Source organism: Cricetulus griseus, chromosome 4, assembly GCF_003668045.3.
Source record: "Cricetulus griseus strain 17A/GY chromosome 4, alternate assembly CriGri-PICRH-1.0, whole genome shotgun sequence".
Lineage (NCBI taxonomy): Eukaryota > Metazoa > Chordata > Mammalia > Rodentia > Cricetidae > Cricetulus > Cricetulus griseus.
The window spans coordinates 186,535,608-186,553,857 of NC_048597.1; the positions used below are offsets into that span (position 1 = coordinate 186,535,608).

At 46.1% G+C, this 18,250-nt stretch overlaps 1 protein-coding gene across 1 annotated transcript in view; it reads left to right on the forward strand.

Moving 5' to 3' along the window:
- Positions 1 to 18,250, forward strand: part of Myo5c (myosin VC) — a 74,260-nt gene that overhangs the window by 44,401 nt on the left and 11,609 nt on the right. The window contains exons 23-34 of the mRNA XM_027411146.2: positions 664 to 757; positions 2,439 to 2,502; positions 5,063 to 5,243; positions 8,701 to 8,794; positions 9,061 to 9,124; positions 9,794 to 9,874; positions 11,333 to 11,513; positions 12,542 to 12,635; positions 13,286 to 13,349; positions 13,438 to 13,576; positions 14,978 to 15,065; positions 17,122 to 17,220. Coding sequence (XP_027266947.1) covers positions 664 to 757; positions 2,439 to 2,502; positions 5,063 to 5,243; positions 8,701 to 8,794; positions 9,061 to 9,124; positions 9,794 to 9,874; positions 11,333 to 11,513; positions 12,542 to 12,635; positions 13,286 to 13,349; positions 13,438 to 13,576; positions 14,978 to 15,065; positions 17,122 to 17,220 — 1,243 coding nt within the window. The remainder of the gene's footprint in view (positions 1 to 663; positions 758 to 2,438; positions 2,503 to 5,062; positions 5,244 to 8,700; positions 8,795 to 9,060; positions 9,125 to 9,793; positions 9,875 to 11,332; positions 11,514 to 12,541; positions 12,636 to 13,285; positions 13,350 to 13,437; positions 13,577 to 14,977; positions 15,066 to 17,121; positions 17,221 to 18,250) is intronic.

An 18,250-nucleotide genomic window follows, 5' to 3' on the forward strand; every position in this document is an offset into this window, starting at 1 on the left:
CTCGAACTCACATAGATCCGCCTGCCTCTGCCTCCCGAGTGCTGGGATTAAAGGCGTGAGCCACCGCTGCCCGGCTGCATTCTAGCATATTCTAACAGACTCTTTCATTATTGTCCTTTCTTCTGCGTCTTCCAAAGGTTTGAAGCTCCCACATTGGTAGCCATGAGCACTCAGAGGGCTTCCTTTGCCCTTCTGTGACCTAGTGCTCAGGGTTGTCCACACCGCTGCTGCCCTTGCTGCCGCTGCCAGTCATGGCCATCAGCATCAAGGTGTCCACACTTCTAACCCTGCAGATTCTGCCCTGCTCTCCTCCCTCCCCTCCGCAGTCTGAAAATGTGAACCCAGTGTGTCTTGTAAACTAAAAAGTTATTGCCACAGTTAATTAATAAACTGCCCTGGGTATCCAGAGCTCAGGAGAGGTTGGAGATAGTCCTTGGACTTGGGTTCTTCTCCCAGTTGTTAGCTGTCAGTCATGGCTAGGGAGGTAGGTGGGACTGTGTCTGCTTTGAAGTCCCCTTGATCCCCAGATTCTGTGACTGGTGCAGGCTGTCAACTCTGGACATAGGCTGAGCAAGCATATGTGATTGAAGAGCCCAGGGCTTGTCACAAGAGCTGATGGCAGGGACTTCACCAAGGTCTCCTCATGTCCCTTTCTTTCTCTAGAGATTGTCAAAGCTGCAGAAGCACAATGCAGAGCTGGTGTTGCAGAAAGAGCAAGCAGAGCTGATGCTGCAAGAGAAGACCGAGGAGCTGAAAGGTAGCCAGCACTGGGCGTCACTCAGCAGTGTGGGTATAACCGGCCCACCCTGCTCGCCTCACCCTGTCTGCACCTCATAGGCAGAAGCCCTGAGGTTTTACCCAGGGATGAGAATGTGAGTGTGTGGTGTATTGTATGTGTATGTGTGTGTACTGTGTTGCTTTTATGTGTGTGAGTGGTTGAGAGCCTGTGTGGATGGGAGTTTCTGTCCCCTCTGGTCCTGCAGCCATTTAGTACCAAATAAACACACAGGAAGGCTTATATTATTAATTATAAACTGTTTGGCCAGTGGCTCAGGCTTCTTATTAGCTAGCTCTCTCTTAATTATTAACCCCTTTCTATTAATCTATGTATCTCTACATGGTCTTATGGTCTTGGCTTACTGGAAAATTCCTGGGTGTCCTACCCTCCCGGTAGCTACGTAGCGTCTCCTGGTGACCCACTCTCAATATTCCTCTTCCCAGAATTCTCCTAGTCTGGTAGCCCTGCCTATACTTCCTGCCTGGCTACATTCTGCCTGTCCATTGACCAAAACAGCATTATTCATCAACCAATAAAAGAAACATATATTGACACCCTACAGAAGTCTGAGTGTGTATGAATGTATGTGAGGGTGTATATATAAGAGTGTGTGAGTGTGTGAGAGTTTATGCATGAGTGTGAGTGTGTAAGAGTATGAATATGTGTGAGTATATTGGTGTGCAGAAGAGTTTGAGTGCAATAGTGTGTATGCACGTTTGTGAGAGAGTGCATGTACAACAGTTTATGGGTGTTCATGAATGTAAGTGTACGGGGTATGTATGTGTTTAAGAGTACACAGTTGTGTCTGAATGTGAGAAGTGTGTGCAGGAGAGTATGAACATGTGTAAGTGTATAAGAGTGTGAATATAAGTGTGGGGACACAAGTGTGTAAGAGTGTGAGTGTGTGCAAGCATGAGTGTATAGTTTGGGGTGTATACGTGTGTGTATTTAAGAATATCCATGAATATATGAGCATATAAGAGTGTTAGTCAACATATGAGTGTATATGTGAGTGTATCTAAGAGTGTAAGAGACTTGTAAGTGGCCTAGGGAACCTTGCACACATTCTGCCCAGCATGTGGACTAAAGGGCATCAGGCTTGGGGTGGAGGGAATGGTTGAGGAGCAGCTAAAGATGAAGAGGAAGTCAGTCAGTGTCTCTAAGTTAGGACAGGACCGGTAGGGTTCCAGCAAGAAGGCACACCCTGACTGTGGTCCAGGCTTTGGAGCCCACTGAGTCAGTGAGGGGCAGAGAGGTCAAGGAGTAAGCTGGAGCCTGAGCAGGGAGAGGATCAACACACACACACACACACACACACACACACACACACACACACACACACACACATCCTTTCTATCACATTACCCCTGAACAGTTGTTTTGGGGGATTTTCTAAGTATGTGAAGGTTGCCACAAGAATATTTAAGTTCTAGCAAGTGTAGATGGAAAATTGCCTATTTGGTACCAGAGGCACATTTGGATGGATAAGTTTAATACAGCTGTTACTTTGAAGCCCCCTCACCTGTGTATCTAGTTTACAAAGGGCATGCGCCCTCATCTTAAGCCTCAGCTGAATAAACCCTCTATGGTGAGTCTGAGCGTGAGACAATTAAGACATTGTCTTGGCAGATTTGTTTCAAAGACTGTTCTTTGTCCACAGAAAAAATGGACAAGCTCACAAGGCAGCTCTTCGATGACGTGCAAAAAGAGGAACAGCAAAGACTGTAAGACACCCTTGCCTCAAAGCCACCACCTCCCTCCCTCAGCTGTTCCTTCCCTTTCCTTTCTGTCTCCTGTTCTCTCCCTCCCTTTTTCCTTCCTGTCTTTCTGACATGGTCTTATGTATCACTAGCTGGCCTTGAACCTCCTCCACTAGCCAAGGATGTCCTTGAACCTCTGGTCCTTCTGCCTCTCCTTCCCTGGTGCTGGATTACAGCTGTGCACCCCCACTACTGGTTTACGCATTGCTGGCAATGGAACTCAGGGCCTCTTGCCTGCCAGGCAAGCCCTCCACCAATGGGGCTACATCCTCATCAGCTCTCTGCTATTTTCTGTTTTGCTTCTTAGCCTGCAGCTAGCATAATCCAGATCCAGGCAGGCAGGGTGTGGATATTTTTAAGAAGTGGGGATTTTAGTCTTGAGGGCCCAGTTCCCCAGTGTACAGCCTCAAGTGATGCCCATGCTCTGGAGTTGTCCACACTCCTCCTGCTGATGGACCCTCACTGGTCCCCATGACCTCAGGTTGGACCAGCCCCCTTCCTATCTCAATTATAAACCATCAGCTAAGTCCCAGAGATTCCAGTCTGGGCTCCCCTTCTCTGAAGGAGTCAGTGATTTATAGATGGAGTGATGTGGAATATTCTTGACATGTTCCTTGGGAGACAAACTCTCAGGGCAGCCTGAGATGATGAGGTTAAATTCCCTGTGCAGTTAGCAGAAAAACTGTGGTCTAAGTAAAGAAGTGGATAAGGAGACTTCCAAAGGCCGAGGAGCCAGCTGCACAGGTCACCCTGAGCTCCTTGCTGTCCTGCCTGGGAGAGGCTGTACAGGCCTGTGAAGTGAGCAACACCCTGTCTGTCTTAGCCCTCCTTGCAGCTCCATTTGGCCCTGGATCATCTACCTGTGTATGCTTGGCCCCTGTCACAATCCTCAGAGGCACAAACTGTTAGCAGACTGACAGGTGATTCAGGCTGCAGGTCAGAGGTTTCCTCAGACGCCAGGGTTTTGTTTGTTTTCTGGCCTCTTGAGAATACTGTAGTGGGTTTAGGTTTTTTTTTGGGGGGGGGGTTACAAAGTTTAAAGGTTTATTAATATCTTCAAAAATCTTTGTGGAGGGGCTGGGGAGATGGCTCAGAGGTTAAGAGCTCTGCCTGCTCTTCCAGAGGTCCAGAGTTCAATCCCCAGCAACCACATGGTGGCTCATTACCATCTGTAATGAGATCTGGTACCCTCTCTGGTCTGCAGGTATACATGTAGGCAGAACACTATACATAGTAAATCTTTAAAAAAAAATCTTTGTGGAGCATGGCTCTTCCTCAGAGTCTCTTCCTGGTTGCTTATTACAGCGAATCAATCAGTTCTGGGTCGACATTCCAGCAGGATGAGGCTCTGGTGTGAGGCTCTGGTGTGAGGCTCTGGTTGTGAGGCTCTGGATTGGCATCCTAGCAGTGTGAGGGCTGCAGGAAGCTCACAGAGCTCCTGGGGCGGCCTCAGTCCTGACTGGACCCTGTGGACTAGACAAAGTTGGTCTAGGTCACTTGACTCCTTTTTGTTATTTGTTTAGTTCATCGTCACCTGCTAAATTCAGTTACCCTTTCACAAAGGCATTGAGTTTCCATACACTTAGGGATACCTGGCTTTGCTGAAATACATTGTAAAATTCTTAAAAGATGGGCTGCATGGATGGCTCAATAGATGAGAGTGCTTGCTGAGCAACCAGAGTCTGAAGCCCAGCACTCACACAGGCTGCATGTCCCAAGACACCTGCATCTCCAACCCTGAGGGGTGTGATGCCCCCTTCTGGCCTCCATGTACAAAGGTGCAAGCATCAGAGTACACACATGTGCATACAGTCACAGACACCTGCTTACACTGACACATAAATAAATAAATAAATTAAAATCATTTTCAAATTTCTCGGAAGGTGAGACTCCTTCTGCTTATGTTCCTTACCTGAGAAGCTTGGGGCCAGAAGTTTTCCATTGACACAGACTTGACTAAGAGAGCAACCCTCCTCCCATAGTCCCAAATCCTCAATATTTCAAAGATTGAGACCTTTCATTAACACACTGGTGGTGTAGTTTTGGATTTTAGCATTTCTCATTTAGTTTTGGTGATTTGGGATGCTTAGCCCATATTTATTGAGGACTAAATAAAACCCCTGAAGGGTCCTGGGAACTTGAAAGGGCTAGAAGTTGACAGAGTCTGCCAGGTCTATGCTGAGGGATGTGTACCCCAGTCAGGGGACAGCATGGAACTGGGTATGGCTTTGAGATTGCAGTGCCCCAGCGTGACTTGAAGTCCAGCCTCTCTGTCCCATGCTCTCTGTGATCTTCAGAGACTTGCTCACACCTGGAGGTCTAAGGCACTGGTTTCAGACTAAGAGAACAGGAACAGCCTGCTAAAAACAGGGCCATGGGCTATTGCCATGGCTGCAAGGGTCCTGGTGAGCCTGTCTCCTCCTTTGGCATGGAGATGTCCCTTCTACATTTTCAGCATATTGTATATTTTGTTCAAAGACATAAAAACAAACCTAAGTTTTTCTTTTCTTCTTTTGCTGCCTAGACTTCTTGAAAAAAGTTTTGAACTGAAAACGCAAGCCTATGAGAAACAGATAGAGTCTCTGAGAGAAGAAATTAAAAGCCTCAAGGACGAGAGGACGCAGCTCCATCATCAGCTGGAGGAGGGACGGGTCACGTCTGACAGCCTGAAGGGGGAGGTGGCTCGCCTGAGCAAGCAGGCAAAGGTGGGTGAGCTGGCTTTTAGACCCTCTGGTGATGCCTTTGATCTGCAGAGATAGCAGAAAGGTCTCAGATTTGAGGTTCAAGAGGGACCCCAGGCGGACTGTCCTTTTTGGTAAGATATTTATGAATACCATAGACAGCGTTGGCCGGACAGCGGTGGCGCACACCTTTAATCCCAGCACTCGGGAGGCAGAGGCAGGCGGATCTCTGTGAGTTCAAGACCAGCCTTGTCTACAAGAGCTAGTTCCAGGACAGCCTCCAAAGCCAGAGAAACCCTGTCTCGAAAAACCAAAAAAACAAACAAAAAATATAGACAGCGTTGGTAGGGTTTTGAAGAGGATTCAGATGAGGCATGGTGTGTGTGTCGGTGGGGGGGGGGGTTCCTTTTGACGGATTCAGGCAGAATTAGGTTCCATGTTATGTAATTGAGGAGTAGACAGTACTGTATGCTTGTAGTCAGGTTATCTCAGATTCCTGGGTGACAGGGACAGCAATGGTCCAGCCCTTTAGCTAAGTAAGGTGCATCCATAATACAGGAGGTGCCACCTGTAGCCTCCCCTTGCTTAGGGTGCTTGGGGACACCCTTGGGGAAGTGAGAATCAGAGTCACAGTGACAGTGGGGTGCTGGCCGGCTCTTCTCTAGCTGAGAGGGTGAAAGAGAAAAGGTCTGAGCAGGTTGAGTGTGGCCCTAGGAGCTGCTAGCCCAGTTGTAGCATCTCTGCCTTCCCAAGGTATCAAACTACTGGAGCAGCCATACAGACTGAAGGCACACAGTGCCCAAGTGCTCTGTTCCCCAAGTCCCAGACTCTGGGCTGTCTGAAACTGTATTTCATACTTGAAAAGCCAACTTCTAACACTCTCATTTTGTAATCATAGTTATTTATATAGATTGGCTGAAAGAATACTCCCAACCTAAATTATAAATTCAGGTGTACCCTTGTCATTTATCATGTTATAAACTTACAAATACCTGTACTGAAGTAAAATTGTTGTCGTCTCCCACTTATCAGAAAATACACACAAGTAGCCATCCAAGCTTGAGGAAGCAGCCCAGTCAGTAAGTTCAGGTGTAGTGTTGCACTCCTGTAATCCCAGCACTGGGGAAATGGAGGCAGGAGAACCAGGAAGAAGCTCAAGCTGTCCTCAGCTGCACAGGGAGGTAGAGGCAAGACTAGACTGTATAAGGCCCTATCTTAAGACATCCATTACAGGGTAGTAAATACCGTTAATAATAGAGTATTAATCATTTTTAAATTGTTAAGAGAATAAATTTCAATATTCAAAATGGCAGAATATTTTATATATATATATATGTTAGTTATCTTAATTTCCTACATTACATTCATAAATCACAACCTCACTTTGTCAACCATAACTATATATATATTATATATATATATATATTATATATACCTTGTCAATCTATAATAAAAGTTTAAAAATGAAATTTATAAGCTGAGAAAGAAAAAACACATAGAAGAATATTTTAATTGCTTAACCAAACATTAAAACCCCAGTGTTGTCTAAATTTTCATAAAAATACATAAACATTCATAGACATTTAATAAAAAGCTCTTGAGAGGAATCAAATTTAAAAACAACAGTAAACCATATGTGTAGCCAGCCCCTAAGAAGTATGTCATGATTCCTTACTAGAAACCGTAACCATGTGCATCCCTATAGTGTTGAGGATTTGTTTATTTTGAAACAAGTTCTCAGTATGTCACCCTGGCTGGCCCTGCACTCAGGATCTTCCTGTCACGTGCTAATGGCAGTGCCCATCTGGTCACTCAGAACAGAGTATTGCTTTAGAATGCAGACGTCTGGCGTGTGCCTAGTACAGGAAGAACACACTTGCTGAGCCGCACCCAGCTGCATCCTCTTCTCAAATGCACAGCATTTCATTGTGAAGTCAGAAAGCTGTCGTGTTCTCTAAACATGGAAAACACATGTTAGAAAGCTCTGCAGATGTTCTATGAGGCTGTAGGACAACTCCATGTGCTCTGTAAGGGCTTCTCCCATCAGAACTGTCAGTCTGCGCGGCCTCTGGCTTTCCCAGGAAAGCTGTCTTTTCATACAAGTACTTTGTGTTAACCAGTCAGTGGTATACTGCTCTCCTTGTCTAACTGGTCTCCTGTTGTTTAAATGTGAGGGATTTGGGGAAACTGGATCACATGAACTTATTCCTTTGACTTGTCTGTTCTGGGAAGTTGATTCTGTGTCTGCTGGGTGTCATACCAACTGATTGAAAAATGATTAATCATCATTTTATGTGCACTAGTGTTCTTGCCTGAGATGTCAGATCCCTTGGAACCAGAGTTATAGACAGTTGTGAGTTGCAGTGTAGATGCTGGGAATTGAACTCAGGACCTTTGGAAGAACAGCCAGTGTCCTTAACCTCTGAGCCATGTCTCCAGGATAATCTTACATTGGAGGAACTGTGAGCCTGCACTTGGAGTGAGATGCCAGTAGATGTCACTCACTTCTTCTGATGCATTGAGAGGTCTGACTTACAAAGATCTTAACCATCATTATCGAACTCTGTGTTACATGCAGTCTGAAGATTGCAAGTAAATGCAAACATTGCCTGAATTATGTAAAAAATCACAAAGGGAATCAGGCTTCAGACTGGACAGTCTTAGCTTCCCATATACTTGCCACATGATCCTGAACGTGTCATTTAACCTTCAGTTCAGTGTAGATTCATTTTCTAATCGATGAGGACTCAGCTTCTTCTACTCATTTCAGGGTCTGGTAGGACGATTAGGTGTCTAGGTTGAGCACTCAATGTTTGAGCTCCTTCCTCTGTGGAGTCAGGAACTAGGGTCTGTCAATACATAGAGTACCAGAGTGTTCTAAGAGGGCTTTTCACCTCTGCTGTCCCTGAGACTGTTTCTGTCTTAGCTACAAAACAAACCCCACAAATCCATGGTCTTCCTTGAGCTGAGCTTGCAGTTTGACAACAGCAGGTGCAGCCTTTTGACCAGCAGAGATGCTTATAGGAAACTGTCCCCAAGTGGCCCTCCCAGGGTGCCTAGCCTCCCCTGCCTCTACAGTTGCTCCTCCTCTCAGCCTAGCTGAAGGCAAAAGCTTCCTAGGAAGGCTGTACCTTTGCCCCATCCCTCTTCAGGCTTACTGTCCACTGAAAGACGGTTTTAGTACCTATTTCACCTGAGCTTACCCCCACCCCTCTCTTGGCAAATCTGTAATTGTTAATTTCCTTTACAATGGGGAAGCTAATTTCTGCAACCAAGTAGATCTGGAAAACAGCAGTATTTTAAGTAGTTGAGCTGCTTCAGGGCAAGCTGTGAGGCCATGAGAGCTGGATAAGGTTCCAGCTAGGGAACTCCTTGGTGGCTGCTGGGTTCCATATGCTCTGTGACAAGTGTGTGCCCTTGTCTGATGGAAAGTGTAACGGCTGTTTTCTCTGCATTTGGTTTGTTCATGACTCTGATTTAGACCATCTCTGAGTTTGAGAAGGAGATAGAGCTGCTGCAGGCCCAGAAGATAGATGTGGAAAAGCACGTACAGTCACAGAAACGGGAGATGAGAGGTACCGGGGCGTGGGCTGGTTAGTGGGTAGATGAGAGGTACCAGGGTGTGGGCTGGTTAGTGGGTAGATGAGAGGTACCAGGGGCATGGGCTGGTTAGTGGATAGTCTGGACAGCTTGCTAGTTGGATACCTGAGAGGGTGGTTAGTCGGTCGATAGCCTGCTGTTCGGTTATTCAGCTGCGGACTGTAGGAAATCACTCTAGAAAGGCCACAAGGAAGAAAGTCATGCTCCAATTCGGTTTCTACTGCTCCCCCTTTCCTTCCAGAACGGATGTCAGAGGTCACCAAACAGCTTCTAGAGAGCTATGACATTGAAGACGTTAGAAGCAGGTAATCAATTTTACATTATCAGACATTTACAAACAGAAAACAGGCTGGAGAGGTGGGCTAAGTAAAGTGTTAGCCTGTGAGTTTGATCCCTAGAACCTATATTTTCCTTAAAAAAAAAAAAAAAAAAAAAACTAAGCATGACATTACATGTTTGTGACCAACCACTGGGACGGTAGAGACAGAAGGATCCCTGGGCTTACTGACTAATCCATGAGCTCCAGGCCAGTGTGTCAAAGAAAAAAATGGTGTTGGAAATTGGAGGGACAGACGGTTCAGTGGTTAAGGGCACTTTCTACTCCTGCAGAGTACCAGGGATCAGTTCCTAGCACCCATGTCAGATGACTCACAACCACCTGTAACTCCAGTTCCAATGGGGGATATGATGCCCTCTTCTGGTTCTACCAGCACGCACCCACACTTGAACACACACACACTTGAACACACACACAAGCACACACACACGCACACGCACATTAGGGCATGTGTGTGTGTGTGCACCTGTGCACACACAATCTCAAGCATGCACACGCACACATACATACACGTGCACACACATACACACAAAATCTTTTTAAAAGCATGATGCACAGTACTGTAGGAATGACACACACAAACCATGTAAAACATGAGCAAGGCTAGACCTTTGTGCCTTCTTTGTTTTATTCCCAGGCTCTCTGTGGAAGATCTGGAACACTTAAATGAAGATGGAGAACTTTGGTTTGCCTATGAAGGACTAAAGAAAGCAACTCGGTTCGATGTTCTCTTGGGGTTCTGTTTTTGTTTGGGTTTTTTTTTTTTTCAGAGACAATACAATGTTGGGAAGTTCATCTTACCTAGATTTGACATGTGAAGTAAATTTTTAGGGTAAAATTATCTAATAACCCCTAGAAAGACTTCTTTAAGAACTCAGCCATTTGGCTAGTGAGGAGACCTAGTGATAATAAACTAGATAAAAACAGATAAACCTATAATCTGTTTGCTAAAAACTGGTTACAGGGCTGGGGATGTAGCTCAGTTAGTAGAGTGCTTACCTTGCATGCATAAAACTCTGGTTCCAATCCCTTGGCTTGAGTAAATGGGATGTGTTGGGGCTCACCTGTAACCCCAGCAATTGGAAATCAAGAAGATGAGGAAATCCAACATCAACGTTAACTACTGAAGAAGTTTGGGCTAGCCTGGGCTAGAGATCCTATCTCAAAAAGCAAACAAAATCTGTACTGGAGAGATGGCTCAGCAGTGAAGAACATCGACTGCTCTTGCAAAGGATCAGGGTCCATTAGATTCTCATCACCCCCATGGCAGCTCACAACCATCTATAACTCTAGCCCCAGGGGATCTGATGCCCTCTTCTGCCCTCCACAGGATGAACACACATGGCATCATGGCATACATACATGCAGGCAAACACACACATAAAATGAAAATGCATAAATATTTTAAAAGGGAAAACAAAACATAATTATATAAGCAACTACTGTAGTATGATTGAACTGAAGATGCTTCTGCAATTCTTTATATTAACTTCGTTGTCTTATAGAAGTTTTGGGTCCACATCAAACTGAGTTGAAAATAGACTTCTCACTAGGCATGATGGCACTTTAATCTCAGCACTAAGGAGGCAGAGGTAGTTGGATCTTTTTGAGGTCAAGGACAGCCTGGTCTAGATATGGACTCTAGATATGGAGTTCCAGGATAAATAGTAAGACCCGATAGAGAAAGAGAGAGGGAGAGAGAGAGAGAGAGAGAGAGAGAGAGAGAGAGAGAGAGAGAGAGAGCAGCCTCCCTACTGCCACTGGCTCATATGACAGTGTGTAGTGACACAGCAGAGTCCTCCACCCAAGGCTCACTTTAAGGACTCGTCTTGTATTTTCAGTGAGTCCTCACAGGTATATAGGACACATCATTACAACTGTATCATGCAGAGGTTTTAAACTGCTAACTGTAAAACCATAACTGTAGAACTACTTCTAAAATGGAATGTCTTTGTCATTAACTGCATGTTAGCCATACACCGTTTTATGACAGCGGGCAGGGTCCTTTGATTACATTTCCTATTCCCCTCCCCCAGCTCTGTGAATGCATTGCCAGCTTTAGTCCTGAGGGTGAAATGCTGACCCTGGCTTTCTCAGCTACGGCACCATGACCCCTCTGTTGTCAGCCCAGCAACACGGAGACCATGGGCTCATTCCTCTCGCCTTCCTTTAACAGTGTTCTGGAGACCCATTTCCAGTCTCAGAAGGATTGCTACGAAAAAGAGATTGAAGGTCTGAACTTCAAAGTAGTGCACCTGAGCCAAGAAATCAACCACCTGCAGAAGCTGTTCAGAGAAGAGACAGGCATCAATGAAAGCATCCGTCACGAAGTCACCAGACTGACATCAGAAAACATGGTAGGCCTTGCCATAGATCTACAGATACACACACACACACACACACACACACACACACACACACACACACACACACACACAGAGAGAGAGAGAGAGAGACACACACACACACACAGAGACACACACACACACAGACACACACACACACACACAGAGACACACACACACACACACACACACACACACACACTTTCTTATCCTTTGGTTGCCATCCCATTTCTTTGTGAGTTGATGGGTCTTCTCAAAGCTCATTAACTGTCCCTCGTCCACACATCCTTCATTTTCTCTGCAGTCACCCCATGATGCCATGTGCCCCTCAGCAACTTGTGGTGATGCTGGCTGCTCCCCTGCCTCTGGGATTCCAGAGGATCATACCCCTGAGGCTCCTTCCATCTCACTAGCTATTGCTTCTTGGCTTCTTTCCTCCTTTTGGCCAGACTGTAACTTGAGACTCTCAGAGTGACATCCCCAGGGTGCATACAGGAGCTGTCAGGAGTCTTCGTAGGCTTGTGTACATAGGATAAACTTTAATGAGGAACTGACAGCGAGATCCACTCAGAGGTACTCTTTGTTTGGGCTTCAGAGGCCTGGGTGTCTGTATAAACTTAGAGAACAGAAAAACTGTTTTTACCTGGCTGTGGGTGAAGGACATGTAAAAAATATGAACACCAGAGGAGAAGGGCTTATGGAGAGTCATGGACAATTCGAGCTGCAGAATGTCCTGAAATAGTATGTCCTGTTCCAGGTGAGATCGCATTGCTAGGCATGGGCACAGTTCAGCAAAGGTCAATCTTCCCTTCCCACAGTGCACCTCTTCCCTTCCCAGGATAGCCATGTGAGAACTGCTCTCTCTGAGCGTGCTGGGATTTTTGGAGACCACTGTATAGATCTTCAGATGAAGGGGGAGGGGATATAATGTCATCAGATCCCAGCTGTGTATTCCACAAGCTGAACAAGGAGGTGGGTGAGTGTTCGTTTTGGAGAGTGTAAAGTCCAGATATTCTAATAGTTATTACTCTTCTCTGAAGATGATCCCAGACTTCAAGCAGCAGATTGCAGAGCTGGAGAGGCAGAAGCAGGATCTTGAGTCCCGCCTGAAAGAGCAGACAGACAAGACGGAAGGTAACTGAACCACCCTAGGCCTACTCTTAGAGACTCCAGCATCTAGGAAATGCATGGGAAGTCAGGGCATTGGGGGCATTAAGCTGTGGTCTCCAGGCCAGGCAGGTAACCAGAGGGTAAGAAGTGAACTGCGTGGAGGGCAAAAATGTGTGCAGTATTAAAGGGGCAGCTTCCTTCAAGTTCCATGGGTGTCTGACACCGTGGGAATGTAGGTCCTGGTGCTACTATTACTATTTTTTGGTGGAGAGGGTTTCAATACAGGGTTTCTCCATGTAGCTCTGGAGCCTGTCTTGGAGCTCGCTCTGTAGACCAGGCTGGCCTTGAACTCACAGAGATATGCCTGTCTCTGCCTCTGCCTCTGCCTCTGCCTCTGCCTCTGCCTCTGCTGGGATTAAAGGCGTGCACCACCAATGCCCAGCTACTATTTTTTAAAGAGAATCCAGAAATCTAGATGTTCATATAAAATGTCATTCTTAATGCTTTACAAAAACAAAACAAAACAAACAAAAAACCCTAAACCTTGTTCAGATAAATAAACCTAATCTCTGGTTGGATATGGATTAGAGCCTTAGATGAGGGAAAATAATGGCAATCCCAAATTAGAACTCAGTGACGAGCTGACCACAGCACTGACACATTTCTCATGACAGGAAAGCTGGAAGAGCTGTCCAGTCACCTGATTCAAGCCCAAGAAGAGGAAGGAATGCAGGCCAAGTAAGTGTTCTGGGAACTGGCCAGAGCTCTCCCATCAACACTAGGGTGGTCACACCGATGCCCAGAGAGCGCCTTGTCCCTTCCTCAGGGCGGTGGAAGCCAAAGGGAAAGATGAGATACAAGAACTGCAGGAGGCCAGCGAGTTCCTGAAGAAGCAACCAGAAGCTGAAGGGGAAGTCAAGCATATTCTCCAGCAAGAGGCCTCTCAGCTGGCTTTGGAAAACAGGGTGAGGAGTAGGGATGACTGGCTCCTGTGCCCACTGTGGTGTTGCTAAGCAGGGAGTGTGCTGCCTTCAGAATAAGGGTAACAGCTGTAGACCTTTCCAAAGGCCTTCCCTCAGAGCACTCTGGGTCCTTACCACAAAGACTGGCGGTTGTGTGGTGATTAAACTCAGCCATGGAGTGCTTGCCATCTGCAGCACTGCACAGTCCGGACATGGTGGCCAGCGCCTGTAACCCCAGCGCTCAAGGTAGAGGCAGGAGAATCAGAAGTTAAAGGTCATCCTTGAAGGGAGTTTGAGAACAGCCTACTGTATACGAGACCCACTCAGAAAGAAAAAGGAAAAAATAACAGGTAGTCACTTTCAGAAAGACTGAAACACTCTCTGCCCTTTATGAGAGATGCTTCTGGGCACCTGGGACCCTCCTAGTGTTTAAGACAAACTCAGCCTGAGCAAGGCCACCTCTTCACCGGAAGGAAAGGGAAAGCTGGGCCCAAACCTCAGAACAGTCTCTCTGGCGCCCTCTTCTGATATCCAAAGTGCCCCTTTCTTGTGTAATTTCTGTGGCACAGAATAGCTAGACTAGGCAAACCCACACCTATAGTAAATTGGTGACTACAGAAATAGACCAGAGAGTGAAAACTAAAGGCTATGGTATTTTAAAGTTTTTAATTACATTTGTATGGGTCTTATTTAAGGTTTCTATTGGTGTGATAAAACACCATGACCAAAAGCAACTTGGTGAAGAAAGGGTTTATTTCAGCCTATAGTTACACATCACAGTCTACCATGGAGGGAGTCAGGGCAGGAACTCAAGGCAGAAACTGAAGCAGAGGCCATGGAGGAACATTGCTTACTGGCTTTTTGCTCAGCCTGCTTCCTTCTATCACCAGGTCTATCTGCCCAGGGGTGGTACCACCCACAACGGGATGGGGGGTGGGTCCTCCCACATCAATCATTAATCAAGAAAATTCCCCACAGGTCAATCTGGTGGGGCATTTTCTGAATTGAAGTTCTCGCCTCCCAGTGACTCTAGCTCATGTTATGTTAGTAAAAAACTAAACTAGCTAAAACTGTGTGTGTGTGTGTGTGTGTGTGTGTGTGTGTGTGTCTGTGTGTGTGTGTGTCTGTGTGTCTGTGTGTGTAACATGCAGGACCCACCATGTGGTATTGGGAATTGAACTCAAAGCATCAAGCTTGGGTCAAGCCCCTTGGCCCTCTGAGCCAGCCCAGATGGGAGCATTGAAAATATCTGGAACTGGATAATACAGAAAGCAGCTGCTGTGCTAATCATGTGTGTAAGTGAATTTTACAGTGTGTGAAATACAGGTCCATAAAGCCATTAACAAAATCAAAGCCCAAGGAGATATTTCTGAGAAAAGTCCTTGTTTCTCTGGGTTTCTGAAGGATCTTGAGGAAGAGTTGGACATGAAGGACAGAGTGATTAAAAAGCTACAGGATCAAGTCAAGACTTTGACCAAGACAATTGAAAAAGGTAGGCGGGGGTATGTCCTTATTCTTTTGTGCTTTGGGGTAAGGCACTGTGTTTTGAATCGTGTGACCAGTACCATATCCAAAGTACACAGAGCCCAAAGGAGTGATGCTCAGTTGGCCAGGCTTAGGGCAGAGAGGTAGGCTAAACATACCTCGAGGTATAAAGAAGCTCATTGCACCAGACGGCAAGAACACTATGCTGTTTCTAGTGACCCTAAAATGAATACGTTACCCCCTTCCTCTGATAACTCCTCGTTTTCAAAATGAAATTGTGAGCGAGTATCCAATTAAACATTTTGAAGACCGCCTCTCACACACAAATTCTGGATCAGTATCGCACTTTCTGTTAGTGGAGAGAAGTAGAGAAGAAGAAGACATCCTGGCCTCAGCTGAATGGCATGTGTAGCCTGTTCCCATGAGGCCCAAGGGAAGGAGTCACCACCTTTCTTCCCTCTGCTTTGGAGTCATGTCCACGCCAGTCTTCTGCTCTTGTTGTGAGTCTTCATACTCTTGTTCTTTACATTTGCTGTTTGTCCATCTCTGCTTGCACAGGCTGTATCTGCAGCCATCTATTTCTTTTTCTGTGCCATTCCTTTGAAGACCTCCTTTATTCTTAGATACTCCACTTTATTTATTTATTTATTTATTTATTTATTTATTTATTTATTTATTATTGGTTTTTCGAGACAGAGTTTCTCTGTGTAGCTTTGGAGCCTATCCTGGCACTCGCTCTGGAGACCAGGCTGGCCTGGACCTCACAAAGATCCGCCTGCCTCTGCCTCCCCAGTACGGGGATTAAAGGCGTGCACCACCAACGCCCAGTTGGTACTCCACTTTTATCTTACATTTTAAATATCTTCAGCTGAACTAAGGCTCTTTCCTCTTCAGTAGTAGATGTTTGTTTTGTTTTTGTTTTCAAGACAGGGTTTCTCTGTGTAGTCCTGGCTGTCCTGGAACTCTCTATGTAGACCACGCTAGCCTTGAACTCATAAGCCCACCTGCCACTGCCTCCCAAGTGCTTGGACTAAAGGTGTGCATCACCACCACCTGGCCAGTAATAGATGTTATATGCCAATCTGCCTCATGGGAGCAAAGGGCAGTTTAGATGTCCTATCCTTTAAGCCTCTATTAAAATTGGTGGATAGACAGATGCATGGATAGATGATGGGAGGATGGAATAATGGATGGATGGATGAATGGATGGATGGATGGATGTGTGGATGGATGATGCATGAACAGATAGATGACAGATGGTAGATGAATGAATGATGGGTGAATGGGTAGATGACGGATGATAGGTGGATGGATATATCAGTGGAGGGTGGGTGATGTATAGATGAGCAAAAGGGGTAGATGAACAAAATACTGTGCTAAATTCTCTATATAATGCCTCCCAAAATCCATATCTAATCTTCACTTCTTTTCTTGAGCCCCAGATCCATTTTGTCTCTTTGACTACTTCCTTTCAACTCAACACATTTAAATCGGGACTTGTTTCTGCCTGTATCCTGGCCTCAGCTGAATGGCATGTGTAGCCTGTCCCCATGAGGCCCAAGGGAAGGAGTCACCACCTTTCTTCCCTCTGCTTTGGAGTCATGTCCACGCCAGTCTTCTGCTCTTGTTATTCACTATTATGTAACACATTACCCCAAACTAAGCAACCTAACATTAATACCACTAAGTTTGTGGTGACTTATCACAGGAGCCATAGGAGAATGGCAGCCCCACCTCTGTGGTCAAGACGTGTGTCTCAGCACTTTGTTCCCTGAGTCTTGCACCTTCCCTGTAGATAACATCAGGGCAGTATCTTGGGTTTCTCTCCCTCCCCACCATACTGCAGATGAATGAAGCACTGATTAAGATTCATTCAAAGACATTTTGGCCTTTTCAGCAGTGGCCATTCTCACAGACAGAAATCGCTGAAGGGAGAAATCCAAAGCATCCAACAGCCCTAACATAGCTGCAAGCTGCAGCAGTTCATGAGCAGGGTAGACTCACTATGAAACAGGGGAGTGTGGCTTCTGCGCACGTGGCTGATGGTCTGCCTTTGTCTGCAGCCAATGATGTGCGCCTGCCCTCAGGACCCAAGGAGTACCTCGGAATGCTGGAATACAAGAAAGAAGACGAGGCCAAGATCATTCAGAACCTCATTCTTGGTAATCAAGAATCTCTGGGTTATGCTTTCTCTTTAAGAACTTGAATATCAGTCAGTTCCAAGGTCCTGGGCAGGGGCAGGTCTTTCTTTCTCTTCCTTCATGGTTTCTTCCCTAGCTTGGAGCTTTCCAATTTCAGTGCTGGCCAGGTGATTCTTGGTTGAGAAGGAGCTGTGCACTAGAAACCACAGCACCGTATCACTCCCTTCCACTTACACTGGAAGCTGGTGTCAAGCTCCAGGGTTCACAGACACTGTGGGTGTCCTTTGGGGGAACCCAAACAGTCCTCAGCTGAGAACAACTGATCCAGTGTTCTCCCAAGTCTAATCAATCCTAGGGTCAGGATGGAAGACACAGCTTCTGGTCCTGGCGTGGTGGAGCACACCTGTAAGCCCAGCCCTCGGGGGCAAAAAGGCAGAAATACTGTGAGTCCCAGACCAGCCTGAACTACAGACTGAACATACAAGACTGAATCATACAAAACCAGTAGCTAGGAATGTAGTTCAGTGGTGGACACTCAAGACCTGAGTTTGAGCATCAGCACTGGGAAGAAGAAGGAAAAAAAAATCAAAGGTATACTTCATCATCCTTGTTTCTCAGCAGAAACACCATGCTGAAGGTCACCATGGACCTGTGCTCTATTTGACTTCTGCTGAGAAATCCATTTGCAGCCGTCAAATGGGCTTCCCAGTCATACCCTGGACACAGAAATGTCCTAAAGTGCTTCCTCTGATGATAGGGTCTCAGAAAACCAATCTTACAACACTGTCTTCACCATGACTCTTCCAAGGGAAAGAGAAAACTGCCTTCCACATAGCTGGCTCCAAGACCTTTAGAAAAAAATTAATTCATGTGTGTATGTGTTTGTGTGAGTGTGCAGACATATGCCATACCCCAGAGGCCAGAAGAGAGTATCACCCCCTGGAGCTGGAGTTACAGGGAGTTGTTGGCTGCCCAATGTGGGTGCTGGGAGTTAAATTCTGGTCCTCTGCAAAAGAAGTATGTGCTCTTGGCTGAAATGCCATCTCTCCAT